The 14,061-nt window shown below is 31.3% G+C and overlaps 1 protein-coding gene across 1 annotated transcript in view; it reads right to left on the minus strand.

Annotated features, from left to right (window-relative positions):
• Positions 1–14,061, minus strand: part of LOC142349138 (lysosome membrane protein 2-like) — an 84,725-nt gene that overhangs the window by 15,546 nt on the left and 55,118 nt on the right. Inside the window, exon 5 of the mRNA XM_075400553.1 lies at positions 4,857–4,991. Within this exon, the coding sequence (XP_075256668.1) occupies positions 4,857–4,991 (135 nt within the window). The remainder of the gene's footprint in view (positions 1–4,856; positions 4,992–14,061) is intronic.

Raw genomic sequence — 14,061 nt, forward strand, 5'->3', positions numbered from 1 at the left:
TGTTGTAAACATATTAGCTGAGATTTTGGATACAACTTATGTTTCACAGTGGAATCACGTGAGTGGTATTAACAATCTGGTTGACATCGGGACACGAGCAATCAATGTTAACGAACTTAACAGAACCGAATGGCTCACTGGGCCGGCCTGGTTGAAGCAATCAGAGAACGAGTGGCCTGAACAAGTGAATTTAATTTTTGCTTCAGACGAACAAAACGAACAAATTATCTTCTCAGCAAATGTTGAGGAAAAGAAGCCGATGATTCAGTAGGAATGATTCAGCAATTTCAATCGACTAGTAAACACAATGGCAAACGTGCAGCGCAAAAAAACAAACTGGGTACAAAAACATTAAGTGTTGAAGAAAGACAGGATGCACAAGCAAGGATCTTCAGGCTGTTGCAGCAAGAACAGTTTGCTAGAAAGATGAAATTTCTCATGGCTGAAAGGGAAATTCCTAAAATTCTCATCAAAATTCTCCAGTTTTCACCATTCATTGACCAGCAAGGTCTTATTCATGCCCAAGGAAGAATAGGTAAAAGTCAAATGATTTTGAAAGCAAGCATCCTAAACTGTTACATTCGAGGCACTAAGTAGTTGAAGTATTCGTGCAAAATGAACATAAAAATAGTAATCACAAAGGACCTGAACATATCGGAAAAATGGTTCAGCCGAAATTTCTGGATCCTAGGGTTACAAAATGCTTTGAATGCGATTGAAAACAAATGCATTAGATGTTGAAAGAAAAGAGCCCAAACAAAGGCACTCTTAATGGCAGATCTACCTGAAGAACGATTAGTCGCATCAACAGTGTTCCCGAATGTGTGCGTCTAATATTTTGGACCATTCACAGTAAAGATTGGTCGAAGAAACGAAAAGCGTTGATGCTGTCTTTTTACATGCCTTACTGTACGAAAGGTACATATAGATACTGTACCAAAACTAGACACCAATAGTTGTCTGAACGCAATTAAGCGTCTCCTTGCTCGAAGAGGCAAACCGTTCAAAATGATTAGCGATAACGGGACAAATTTTGTTGGAACAGAAAAAGAATTGGCCAATTTTATAGCACCATGGATCAAGGAGCGAATTGAAGAACGTCTGATTCAACAAGAGATGAGATGGAAGTTCAATCCACCTGCCTCACCACATTTTGAGGATTGTGGGAAAGACCGGTCAGAAGTTGCATGAAGGCAATATACGCCGTGTTGGGCAATCGGTCAACTAATGAGGATGTTCTCTGAACCACAATGTGTCTTGTTGAGCAGACAATGAATGCAAGACCATTAAATGCCAGTCAATTCTGACGTAAACGATTTGGATTAGATTACCCCAAAAATTTTCCTGCTTGGTAACAAAAAATTTGTCTACCGTATTTACAATACGCAGAGGAACTTGTCGACCAGCGAAAACTCTTTCGACAAACACAAGCTCACTCGAATGTCTTCTGGGACATATTCCGTAAAAAGTACATGCCAATGTTGAATATTCGAAAGAAATGGCAGTCCAGTCCACAACGGACAGAAGTCTTCATCAAGGTGATCTTGTGTGGTTAGTGGAAGATAGTGACAAACGAGAGTATTCCAAACTTTGTCGATTTATAGGAACCATCAAAGGTTCTGACGGAGCAATTTGATCGGCAACGGTTCAAACGTAATACGGTGTCTACAGGAGACCTGTTGTGAAGCTCGCTCCAGTGCTACCGATTGCCGAAGATGTTTTCAGGAAAAAAAACAGGGCCGGCGAGGTTGAGAATGAGCTTTCACTAAATGCCTAGGAAATTACATAATTATAAAAACTGAGATAGGGAAAACACTTGTGTACTAGTTGTCTATTAGTCATCGCATTGGTCCCAGTTTTAGTTATAGTTATTAGAACAGTCATAGTCGTAGGATTTGGTGAAAAAGGGTGAAAAAACAAAAGCAACACAACAACACACAGCTAGAGCAGCCGCAGAAAACGGCTTTTTTCCAATACATCAGCAAAATATAGCAACAATAAACTGACTTGAGAAGTAAATAACAGGTTACTGTGTCTTGCATTTAAAAAATTTTCGAGCAGTAAATTGTTTTTGTGTCTTGTTTTGAAAGTTATTCTACAGCAGTAAAATATTTGTTACTGTTTTTTGTATCTACGATTTATTGGAGCTGCAATTTAACTGTTACCATTCCCAGCTTCTTGTAACTCAACCTTCGAGTTCAAAAACAAAAACCAACCTAAATTTAGGTTTAAGATTTTTTTCATAAACAGGTCATAGACATATATCTTTGTCTTCGATTTGTTTTTCTATCGGATTAAACTGGTATACATAAAGAAATCCCGTATTGAATGATCTGTAGCAAATCCAGTCCAATTTGGTACTCAAAAAACTACAATTTGCAAATAGTTACGAACAGAACTTTAATGCAGCGGTAAGAATATAATGAAAGATACAGTCGCATAAGAAAAATGCAAAAACAGAATATCCGGACAGTTTTGGAACGACTCAGAACAAACTGGGCGGTCGCAAGCACAAAAATGCAGTCCTTACATTTGGTCCTCCGACCCGGACAGTGAAATACAAACTGCTGTCCCACTCAACAAGTGGAGTGCCAAAGGAATCAACGGATTAAACATAACTCAACAGGCAATTCAACGACGCAATTTCAATCAGGCAAAGCGCATTAAAGTTAAATAGCAATGCCTAACTGAAGCAGATAAACAAAAGTACTGTAGAGATTCAAACTGCAGTCCCAAAGTACAAACAAAACGACTACGTCACAGATTTTCCATAGACAATTCATTTTCCATAGACAGATTAGCAACTGCAGAAAACAACTCAAAGCAAAAACTCTGTAGGGCCAGGAGCTAATCAAAATCAACGATAGATCAAGCAAACTCAATACCTTTTATCAACAGTTACAGAAGCTTGACGACTCTCTTTGCATTCATCTTCGGAAGCGAGCAAAAAATCTGCGTGATCCAGAATTGTTTGAACGTCACAAAATCAAACGGCTAAGTTTCTTAGAAACATTAACTGCTGATTTGTTACTATACATTTACGGGGAAACAAACATGACCGATCAACAGAATTAAACTGACATGCGCAACTGACATGCGATGCAGAACCAACTGCCACTAAGACTTCACAGTCTGTTGTATGAGTTTCTAAACGAACTGTTGAAAATGGAAACCCAAACAATGACAACGATTCAAAGGCCTCCTCTTATAAACGAGTTAAAATGGCACAAAAACTTGCGGCTCTAGAAAAAAACCCTGCATCAAAAATGACATTGAAGAAAATTGAATTCCAATTGAAAAGGAAAGAGCTCGAAATGGAGATGAAATTTTTTGAAATAGAAGGTGCACTGAAACTGGAATATGAGAAAGGAGGTCTTGACGCAGAAGCATCAGATTCTGTAGGTCACCTTTCAATCGGAAAACCCCGAAGAACAAAGATGTTCCCGGTTGGCTCGATAACTCAGATAAATCCTTCTACTTGCACGATTATAGTTTCGAGCGTGCGAAAACCAGGATCGACAACAATTATCCCAGGGTAAGCATCAGTCGCGAAAGTGTGCTTAAGTCACGGTCACCAAGCGGAGAGCTTGCCAGCCCAGACAGTTTTGGAACCACTCAGAACGAATTGGGCGGTGTAAAACTTTCTTTGTGAATTACAAGGAGAGCAGCCGTTACTTATGTTTTTATGAGAATATAGAAATTGGAAATTCTGATCTTCAACTTCTAGAGCGCAACTCGTACCATTGAGACCAAGAGCATAGTCTCTTTTCATTTTCCCATCTTTTGTTCCACAAGGTTTTAGAGAGTGATGTATAGACATAGTATGCCAAGTTTCATTATGATACTAGGTTTTATGGAGAAGAGAGCTGAGAAACTATTTCATAGGTATAGTCTGAAATGAGCTGGAACAACTCTGAAGTTCTGAAGATGACCGATTGAATAATTGGTAGCGTCATTGGTCTGATATTGTTTTGTTTTAGTTTGAATAGCTTGAATAGAAGTCAGCAATGTATAAAGAAGGCGTTCAGGTCATTCAATTGTTTTTTTGAAGTCATTACAAACTTCACGTAAGAAAGGCGTAACTAATGGGGTCCATAATGCGGAGTGAACAAATTCTTTTATTTGATCACTTTTGCACATTGTTGCTCGATAAGTTATTAAGGAGTAAGTCAACAACATCAACAAAACAGTACCATAAAAAAACTATAGCTTAGGAGTTGACCTGTAGAGAAGTTGTGATAATAAAATTATTGTTGAGGGAGTTGAACTGACTTGACAAGTTCAGAACACTGGTTTGCGCGATTTGAAATCAGAACACTTGAGAACACCGGAGATCCGCAGTGAGATCAAGCGGCTTGTAGAATTGAGAGCTTTTAGAATTGAGAGAACATAAGTTCTGTAGTTGTGAAATTGGTTACAAAGTTGAAGTTGTGAACCATCTTTTATTATAAAACTCTGGTTGCTTTGTGATTTGGTTTCGTGATCTTTTACATTTCTTGTTCAGTCACTTGATGTTATTTGATTACTCGAATCAATTCATTATTCCAACTAGAGTTTCTTACAGTCGACAAGAACAGCGTGGGGACAAAAGAACCATCCAATAGAAGCCTGAGAGCCATCAAAACACCCCTTTCAATTTGCTAGATTTTTGAGCACTAGTCGCTCCCCAGCTAGTCAGCCTAATCAAAGTACAAAATTCTACAAAGAAAAAAAAATGTCTAATCTAGAAAGCATCTACTGTCAGTGAGAATGTCGGTCTAGCTAATGAATTTCAGAAATTGTGAAATTTCTTTCACGGATCTGGCTTCTATGTTTTTATATCTATCTATTGTTAAATATATTTTGAAGCTAATCACCTCTTCGAGCCAAAACACGGGTACCAAATACTGCCAACCATCGGGCAAGTTAGAGAGGAAGTCAATGCCGGTGTACTTTTTGATCATTGTGTTGGTTTGGGTTCTCTTTGCCGACTTGAGCACAGTTCCACTGCTCTGAAATAAACAAATTGAAAAATATGAATGGTAACATTTATCTTGGCTGCTATATAAAAATTTTGAAACAAAAATTTCATAAAAGCGATAAACTTATTTATAAGTTTTTTTAATAATTATATATATATATATATATATATATATATATATATATATATATATATATGTATATATATATATATATATGACACGTAAACATTTGTTGTTCTTATATTGAAGCGTAACGATGTAAGAATTTATTATTAATTCGACCTTGAGAAATAAAAATATCAAACTAATAGGATTTCATGCATTTGTCGTTTTCCTTCAAAACGAAAGGAATTGAAAGTTCCGAAATTGCTGGAATTTAGCGGGAATTTAAAACCAAAATTTTCATTCCAACTTTTGATGAGAACTTTTCCTGATTGATATTCTTTTGTAAAAAAACCTCTTAAGTATGATATTAATACAAAAATCCAGTAGTGAATTATTCTTTATCAAAATACTAAAATGATCTATTTAGCGTTGAAACTTATTAATCAACTTCTATGAGCAGTGAGCATTCCACTCAATGTCATCGGAAATAGAACTATATGGGATTATACCACAGTTTTTTGCACTGCTCACCGTTTCAAGACAGGATTTCTAAGTAATGTGTATATGGGTACCTCCGCAACATAGAGCCGCAATACGGTACCCATATACACATTACTCTAATTCACTTTATATATCCACTACTCTATATTCACTTCTTTTATATTTTAAATCTATCATTTCTTGTCTCACTTAGTGCAAGCCACTAGTACAGAGTTAAGCTGGTAATTAACAATTATCAGACGGATAGTTCGGGTTCTATCCCCACTGACTCCAGTGGACGGCCCCAGATACTAGTATAAAACTAGTGAGACCGTGTAAAAAGCACGTAAAACCAACTTGCGAAAAACTTGAACAAAAAAAACCAGCTTAACTCTTTCATAATTTTTTAAAATTTTGCTATCATTTTTTAAAAATTAATTATCTGCGAAGCAGCTTCACTGGTAAAACCTAAATTCACAATTACTATCTCTAATACCTTTATCATCAAATGGATCAATAGCTATTTTATATTGTTCTTTAGTTTCTAAAGGATGTTTATTACTATCAATAGTATAATTAGTTACATATTTAGTTTAACCTTCATATATAGCATTAGTATAATCTTCCAAAATAAAAATAAAACAAAAAAAAAATCAAAGCAAAATTTATTTTTCACTCTTTAAGAGCGATTCACTCTTTTCGGGGTGATTCCTGAGTAGGGAGGTCGCTCTTTTTCACTCTTTAAGAGCGACTCCCTCTTTTTGATATTTTTTTTTATTTTTTTATACTTTTTATTTCAAATTATCTATACTTTTCAATAAGTTTATATTTTCTTTTATTTTTTCTATATTTATTCCATTATTTATAAGAAATGATACAAAATTACAGTATTTACATGAACAATTTTCCTCAGTTTGGGAAATATCAGATCTGTGAAACAGTTCCACTGATCTGGGAACCAGCTCCGCCGATCTTTCTGTTAAATTTCTACTAAATCCTGTAGTCAATTCTATATCTGGATGTTGTTTCTTGACATGAACCCGTATCCCATCATATCTCACAACAGAAGTACAATATGGACAATTAACTTTAGCTGAACTACAACTTCTACATGTATACTTAACCTCATCAAAATTATTTAGTGGTTTTATATGATTACACTTATTACAACATCTAGTTAATACTTCTGAGCTGTGGTTAAGGTTAGGGCTAGGGATATGGTTAGGGTTAGGGATAAGGTTAGGGTTAGGGATAAGGTTAGGATTAGGGTTGGGGTTAGGATCTGAGTTAGAGTTATAGTCATAGATAGAACCAGAACCAGAACTAGAGCTAGAGCTAGAACTAGAGTTAGAATTAGGTTTAGAACTAGAACTAGGGTTAGAATTAGAATTAGAATTAGAATTAGAATTAGAATTAGAATTAGAATTAGAATTAGAACTAGAATTAGAATTAGAATTGGAATTAGAATTAGAATTAGAACTAGAATTAGAATTAGAACTAGGGTTAGAACTAGAACTAGAATTAGAATAAGAACTAGAATTAGAATTAGAACTGGAACTAGATTCATTTTTTAAAGAACAACCCCATCGGGAAAAAATCATTAGCACAAATACCACTCATATTACCACACATACATTTATCAGTTTTATCTTTATGAAATGATTCATAATGATATTTTAAAACAGCAATGTTTCCACATTTATAGTTACACTCTAAACATTTTAAAAGCATTTATAATAGGGTAAACTTTAATATTTACCTAATCATTGATAATATTTAGCCATGATTTCAATTAAATCTTTAGAATTAACTTTAGACGTGATACACTCTGCTTAATATATTATTCCTAGAGTATTGAGTTTATTAGTTTTGCATCTCTTATCTAAGGTCAAATCAAGGTCTAATTTTTTTTATCTTTAACAAAATTTATAATCTCTTCTCTAGATTCTCTAGATTCTTCATTATTTATATATAGTTTGTTTAAAAATTTTCCTCCCCTTCTATTCAAAATTCCCATCTCTTCATTGACGAAGTCATAGTTACACTGATCAGTATAACTGCTTCGTGTTTCGCCTTCCAACTCTTCTCCATATCCAACATTAACTAATGTATTTACTCTACTCAACATTGTGCTTGCTCCCATTGCTACAGTTCCAGCATTTCTTGATATTGAATCAGGATAAAAATAATTAAATATAATTAAACCTGCGCCTATAATTCCACCAATATTTGATAAAATTCTCATACCCTTTCCCAAAATCATTTCTTTAGTTAGAACATCATTCCGAATTTTAATATTATTTAAAGTAAGAATTTTATTAAAATAAAACTGATAATTATCATGATTAATAACATTTCTATCTGTTGCATTAATCATTAGTGGTTTCATATATGCTATAAGTTTATTTACATCTTCTCTTTCTAAATCATCTTTTAAACTAAGAGCTTTTAAATCAAGGAAACCAACTCTTGAATCATATATCATTGTTCTATTACTACTAATAATAATAAAAGTATTTTCCTTTTTATTATATTTAATTATACCATAACGAAGTTCATCTGACATTCCATCTGTACAATTATAATAGTTACTATTTAATTCACTAATTATTTTATTGAAGTCATGTTCATATTTATATATCTCATTAAAGTTTTTAAATAGGTCAGGTCCATTATAATTTGTTAAATAAATAGTATCACAACTCATTCTTGCTGTATTAATTATTTGAGCTGGTTTATGACACATTACAGTCATTTGAATATTATAATGTCTACCTTCAGTAAAATAATAACCTATATCCTTATTTAACCTATCACCCATATCATCAAGTACTATTACACAATTTTGAAATTTATACATGTTATTTTTTGTGATCATATTTATATCACATTTATTAAACCCAGTATAAAAATTATTAGACTCAGGATCTATCCAGTCTCTATCATCTTTACAAACTAAAACTACATTTTTAGCTTGGTCTTGGTTCCGGTCTTGGTTTTTGCTTTGGTCTTGGTTTTGATTTTGGTCTTGCTTTTGGTCTTGGTTTTGGTCTTGATTTTGGTCTTGGTTTTGGATTTGGTTTTGGTCTAAGTATAACTGTAAGTATTGTCTAAAAAAATATGTTTTACCCGTTCCAGTTCCACCATAAACAATAGTATGTAATGGTGACTTTTCATATTCAAATCTAACTAAACTCCTATTCATAAATCCACCAAAGCTTTCTTCTAGTTTTGTATATTTACTTGGTCTTGAATCATATATTATATAACAAATTCCAATAATAATAATAAAAATAAAAACTGCACTACCTGTTTCCATTTTTATATAATAAATATAGATTTGATTTAGATTTAGACTTAGACTTAGACTTAGACTTATTTAATAAATTTATTATATAAAAATGCTCATCCTAATTTTTGAGGAATTCAATAAAAAATTTCATATTGATAATAATGCTATGAGTGATATCAGAATAAAAGATATAGGTAAAGATATAAGTCTAACACCAATTGAGATTGTAATGAGAGATAAAACTCCAGATAGTATCGGGGATCCTAACTTCAACATTATTGTAAATCTACATCCAACTGAAGGTACACATTGGGTTTTAGTTATAAGAAGAGTAGGTGGTCCAACATATTACTTTGATAGTTTTGTTGTAGAAACTCCACCTTTATTTTTAGAAGAATATGTTGATATAGGCTCTAATGAGAGAATACAACAATATGATGAATCTTATTGTGGAGCTTATTGTTTATATATGATCCATCTTATTGATAGAGGGTTTAGAATTAAAAGTGCTTTGAATATTCTAGTTAATCAATGTAAATATCCAGAAATGTATGATGAGCGTTTTTGTTTGAATTGTAGTAGAGGTGATGTTAACGATAATGTTAATGTTAATGATAATGATAATGATAATGTTAATGATAATGTTAATGATAATGATAATGATAATGATATTGATAATGATAATGATAATGATAGTGATAATGTCATTGAAAAAAATCTACGAAATAGTTTTGCTAATAATGATAATGATAATGATAATGATAATGATAATGATAATGATAATGACAATGATAATGATAATGATAATGATAATGATAATGATAATATTAATGATAATGATAATGATAATGATAATGTTAATGATAATGATAATGATAATGATAATGATAATGATAATGATAGAGATAATTTTATATATCTATTTGATGAAAAATATCAAAAGAGTAAATCTAATAGGAATAGCAATAGTAATAGCATTAGTAATGGTGAAATAGTCCCATAGTCCTACTAATATTATATCTGTAAACATAAATGATGATCTATATTCATGGTTAAATGATGATGATATAATTACTGAAGCCGCATTCCCAGATAACTTTAGATGTATAATATCTGGTCCTAGTGAATGTGGTAAGATATTCTTATTAAAAAAACTAATTCTAGCTAGTATATACTTTGATAAGCTATACATCATTGGACCTACTGGTGATCAGTACCATGGTATAGAAAGAATAAACCCAAAAGCAGATGTTGATTTTATTAAAGATATAAAAGATTTACCATCTCCTGATAAACTACCCAAGGACTTAAAGAAACAAATGATATTTGATGATGTTAGAGCGAAAGAACCAGTTATTAATGAATACTTTTGTAGAGGTAGACATTATAATTGCAATATGATATATCTTAATCAAAACCTGTTCTCTCTAGATAGGCAGAGTGTTAGAGAGAACTGTAATCTATTTATTTTATTTGAACAGGGAGGTAAAGTCCTCATATCTATATATCAAGATTTCTTTAATAATGTTGAACTTAGTTATAATGATTTTGCTAATATATGTAATAAGGTATGGAAAGAGCCCTATAATTATATTGTCATTGATATAACTAAAAATAAAAATATTATTGGTAAACTAAGAATTAATTGGGATCGGAGAGTTTTGTAGTTTAGTTTAAGTTAAGTCAAAGATTAAGATTAAGATAAAGATAAAGATGAAGATAAAGATAAAGATAAAGATAAAGACTAAACTAGATGTAAAGTAAAACTTAATACATCACCATTAAAGGGTATAGACCTTCCATGCTCATCTTTAATATGAAACTCTTTATATTCTATTCTATCTTTAGTTACCTTTTGATACAAGATATTAGTTGGTATAATATTTATCAAGTAACATGGTGGTTCAGTTAGATTAAAAGTATATAGTATGTCTGTATCTTTACCATTATCTTTAGCTCCAGATATCACATTACAATGAAATTTATTAGTACTAAAACCCATAATATCAATAATTTTCTGAGATTTATATCTACCTTTTTTACAAATTATTTTTCTAAATCCTAGTAATGAGGCTAGTGAGTTTTCTATATCAAAGCTGAGTGCTCCTTGTTTTATTTCCATTAAACATTTCATCGTATTCTTATCAGGTTCTATTATAACATTACCACCAGTTTCTTCTTTTATTAATTCTGCTATGTCAGTTAACTCATTTGCTCCCGGTGTAATAGTTGAATATAGCAACGGGATTCCTTTATAATTATAATTAAGTATAGATGTAATGTTTGGGATTGAGGTAGAGATAGGGTTAAGGTTAGGGTCAGAGCTAAGAGCCCGAGGTAAAGCTTCATCATCTTCTATAACAGTACTAGCATATAAGAATTGATTATTTCTCCTATTCACATTAAACACCGAATTATAAACAGATAATCTAATTAAACCTAATTTTGTTGTATTAAGCATAGGTTCACTAAAGTTATACTTTTCTGTTGGCTTTATCATTCTAAAGTTAAGTGTATACTCTTCTTTAGTTTTAGTTAAAGCTTCATGTATATTTTGTAGTTCTCTTAACATTAAACTATCGGTGAAACCGCTTCGTGAATCAGTCATTTTTTATCTAATAAGAATGGATTTTAATTTGGATACAACTTATGGTTACAATAATGATATACACAAAAGCAAGATTATAAAGTATAAACAAAATAATCTAGCAACAATGAATACGGTTAATACCAATATTAATATCATACTCAATAGAGAAGAGAATCACTCAAACTTGCGTGATTCACATCTAGAGATAGAGTTTGTTGTATCAAATGATGCTGGTGGTGTATTTGCTAATGATGCTAATATTAGATTAGTTAATTATGGTATGATGGCATTGTTTAGTTCAATTAAGCTTGAAACTAGTGGTGGTAAGACTATTGAATATATAGATCATTGTCATCATAAGTTATTAACTAGTACTGATGATGAATATGAGAGTGGTTTTGTTAGAAATCAGGGCAATAGAGATAGTCAACCTAAAGGTGACCATATTGCCGCACAACGAGGACATATGTATATGATGATTAAGATGAGAGATCTATTTGGTTTCATAAATGATTTAGAAAAGATTATATAGGGTTTAGGATTTAAACTATTATTAAAAAAATAATAATAATGATAGAGCTCTATATAGAGTTAATGCTAATCCTGGTGCAGTTGCTAATGATGGTAAAATAGAAATTAGAGATATATCATGGTGTGTACCTAGAATTGATCCTAGTAATGATAATAGAATTATTGTGCAGAATGGATTAAATAAAAAGAATAATGTAGACTTTAGTTATTATGAAAGAAAGACATTTTATAAGAATGTACCCAATGCTACAAATTTCTTGTTTGATCTAGGTATAGAAAGTGGTACGGAAAGACCGCAATATGTAATAGTTGGTTTTGAAAATAATAATGTTAATGAACAAACTCATGATGCAAGTACATTTGATGTAATGAATGTTACTGAATGTTATTGTAAGATTGGTAGTGAGTTTTATCCCGAGGATAGAATGAATATTAATTATGGAACCAATAATTATAATGAAGCTTTTAAAGAGATTGTTAACTTTAATAAAGATTATAATGGGCTACCACATATAATAAAACCATATATAAATCATAGAACATTCAAAAGTAATTATAGAATATATGTATTCGATACTAGATATCAAAGGATCATATAGGTCCACAACCAATACAACTTAATTTTAAATTTAGTGCTGCAGTTGCAGATGTTATATGTCATGCATTAGTATTAACTAGAAAAGTTATTAGTGTGAGTAGTGATGGTAATAAGATGGTTGATATTATATCATAATTATAATTTAAGTTTTAATTACAATTATAAATTTAGATATAACTCTAGCGATAATTATAATTTTAGATATAACTCTAGCGATAATTATAAATTTAGATATATTTCTAGCGATAATTATAATTATAGTATAATATAGTTATTGTTATAATTATATAATTATAATTATACATAAACATACACTTATACTTATATTTATAGCTAGTCAGCTCTAATTGTTACTCTTGTTAATACCCAACTATTTCTTATTAGTATTAACAAAACCTTTAGCATAAATAATATCTAATTTCTTTTTATTCTCTAGAACTAAGCCTCCAGCTTCAAGCTTAATCTTAGCCTTGGGCCTAACCTTAGGCTTAGGCTTAATAACAACAAAGGGATTATACTTTTTAACTTCCATTATTTTTTATATATAGAAATGAGTCTTTTAAGTAAGTTGAAAACTAATTCATATTGTGTTGGAGGTAGACATTATAGTGGTACTGTTAATATAAGAGGAGCTATTACTTCAAAAGGAACTAAGATGTTAAAAGGTAATTGTGTTTTATGTAGAAGGAATAAATCAATGACAGTATCTGATGCAACAATAGAAGCAGAAGGACTTCAAGATTTCTTTAAAAGTGTTGGTAGGGCTAGAGTTAACTTTGGAAAGAAAGTAGCTAATAATCCAGTAAGAGCATTAGAAATAGCAAGTAAAATAGGAAGTGCAGCTGCATCTAGAAACCCTAAAGCAGCTCTAGCGGCTACACCTGATTTAATTAAATTTGCAAGTACTGGTGAAGGTATAAAGGTAGTACAAAAAGGAAGAGGGTTATACTTAGGTGCAAAAAAAGATAATTATTTGATTATAATTATGTTTATGAATATGATTATGATTATAGCTATGATTATGATTATATTATGATTATAACTAAGATTTTGATTATATATTTATCGATCGGTGTAACCGCTTCGCGGATGAAAATTAATACTAATATTATTATTACTAAAAACATTGTTATTACTAAGCACTAATATCTTCAATCTAAAAAAATACTCAAATTGTTTTTCTTATTCTTCTTATAATCCTCATATAACTTAACAAATTCATTATACTCATCATTATCTATTTTATTATCATTCATTGATTTAGTATATAGTTTATTAAACCTATCACTAAACTGTTTACTTAAAATATACATTTGTGAATATTTTATAATTTTATTTCTAATTTTAGTATTAATTGTTTTTGATAATGAACCACAAACAGTTGCTGTAGCAAAAGCTGTTGGTATAGAATAAGCTAATCCTATACCTGTTAATGAAACTGATGTTGTTGTTGCAGTTGTTGCGATTGATGATAATACTATTTCTGTTATCTCAGCTATGTTAA

Source organism: Convolutriloba macropyga, chromosome 11 (assembly GCF_964194025.1).
Source record: "Convolutriloba macropyga chromosome 11, txConMacr16.3, whole genome shotgun sequence".
NCBI lineage: Eukaryota > Metazoa > Xenacoelomorpha > Acoela > Convolutidae > Convolutriloba > Convolutriloba macropyga.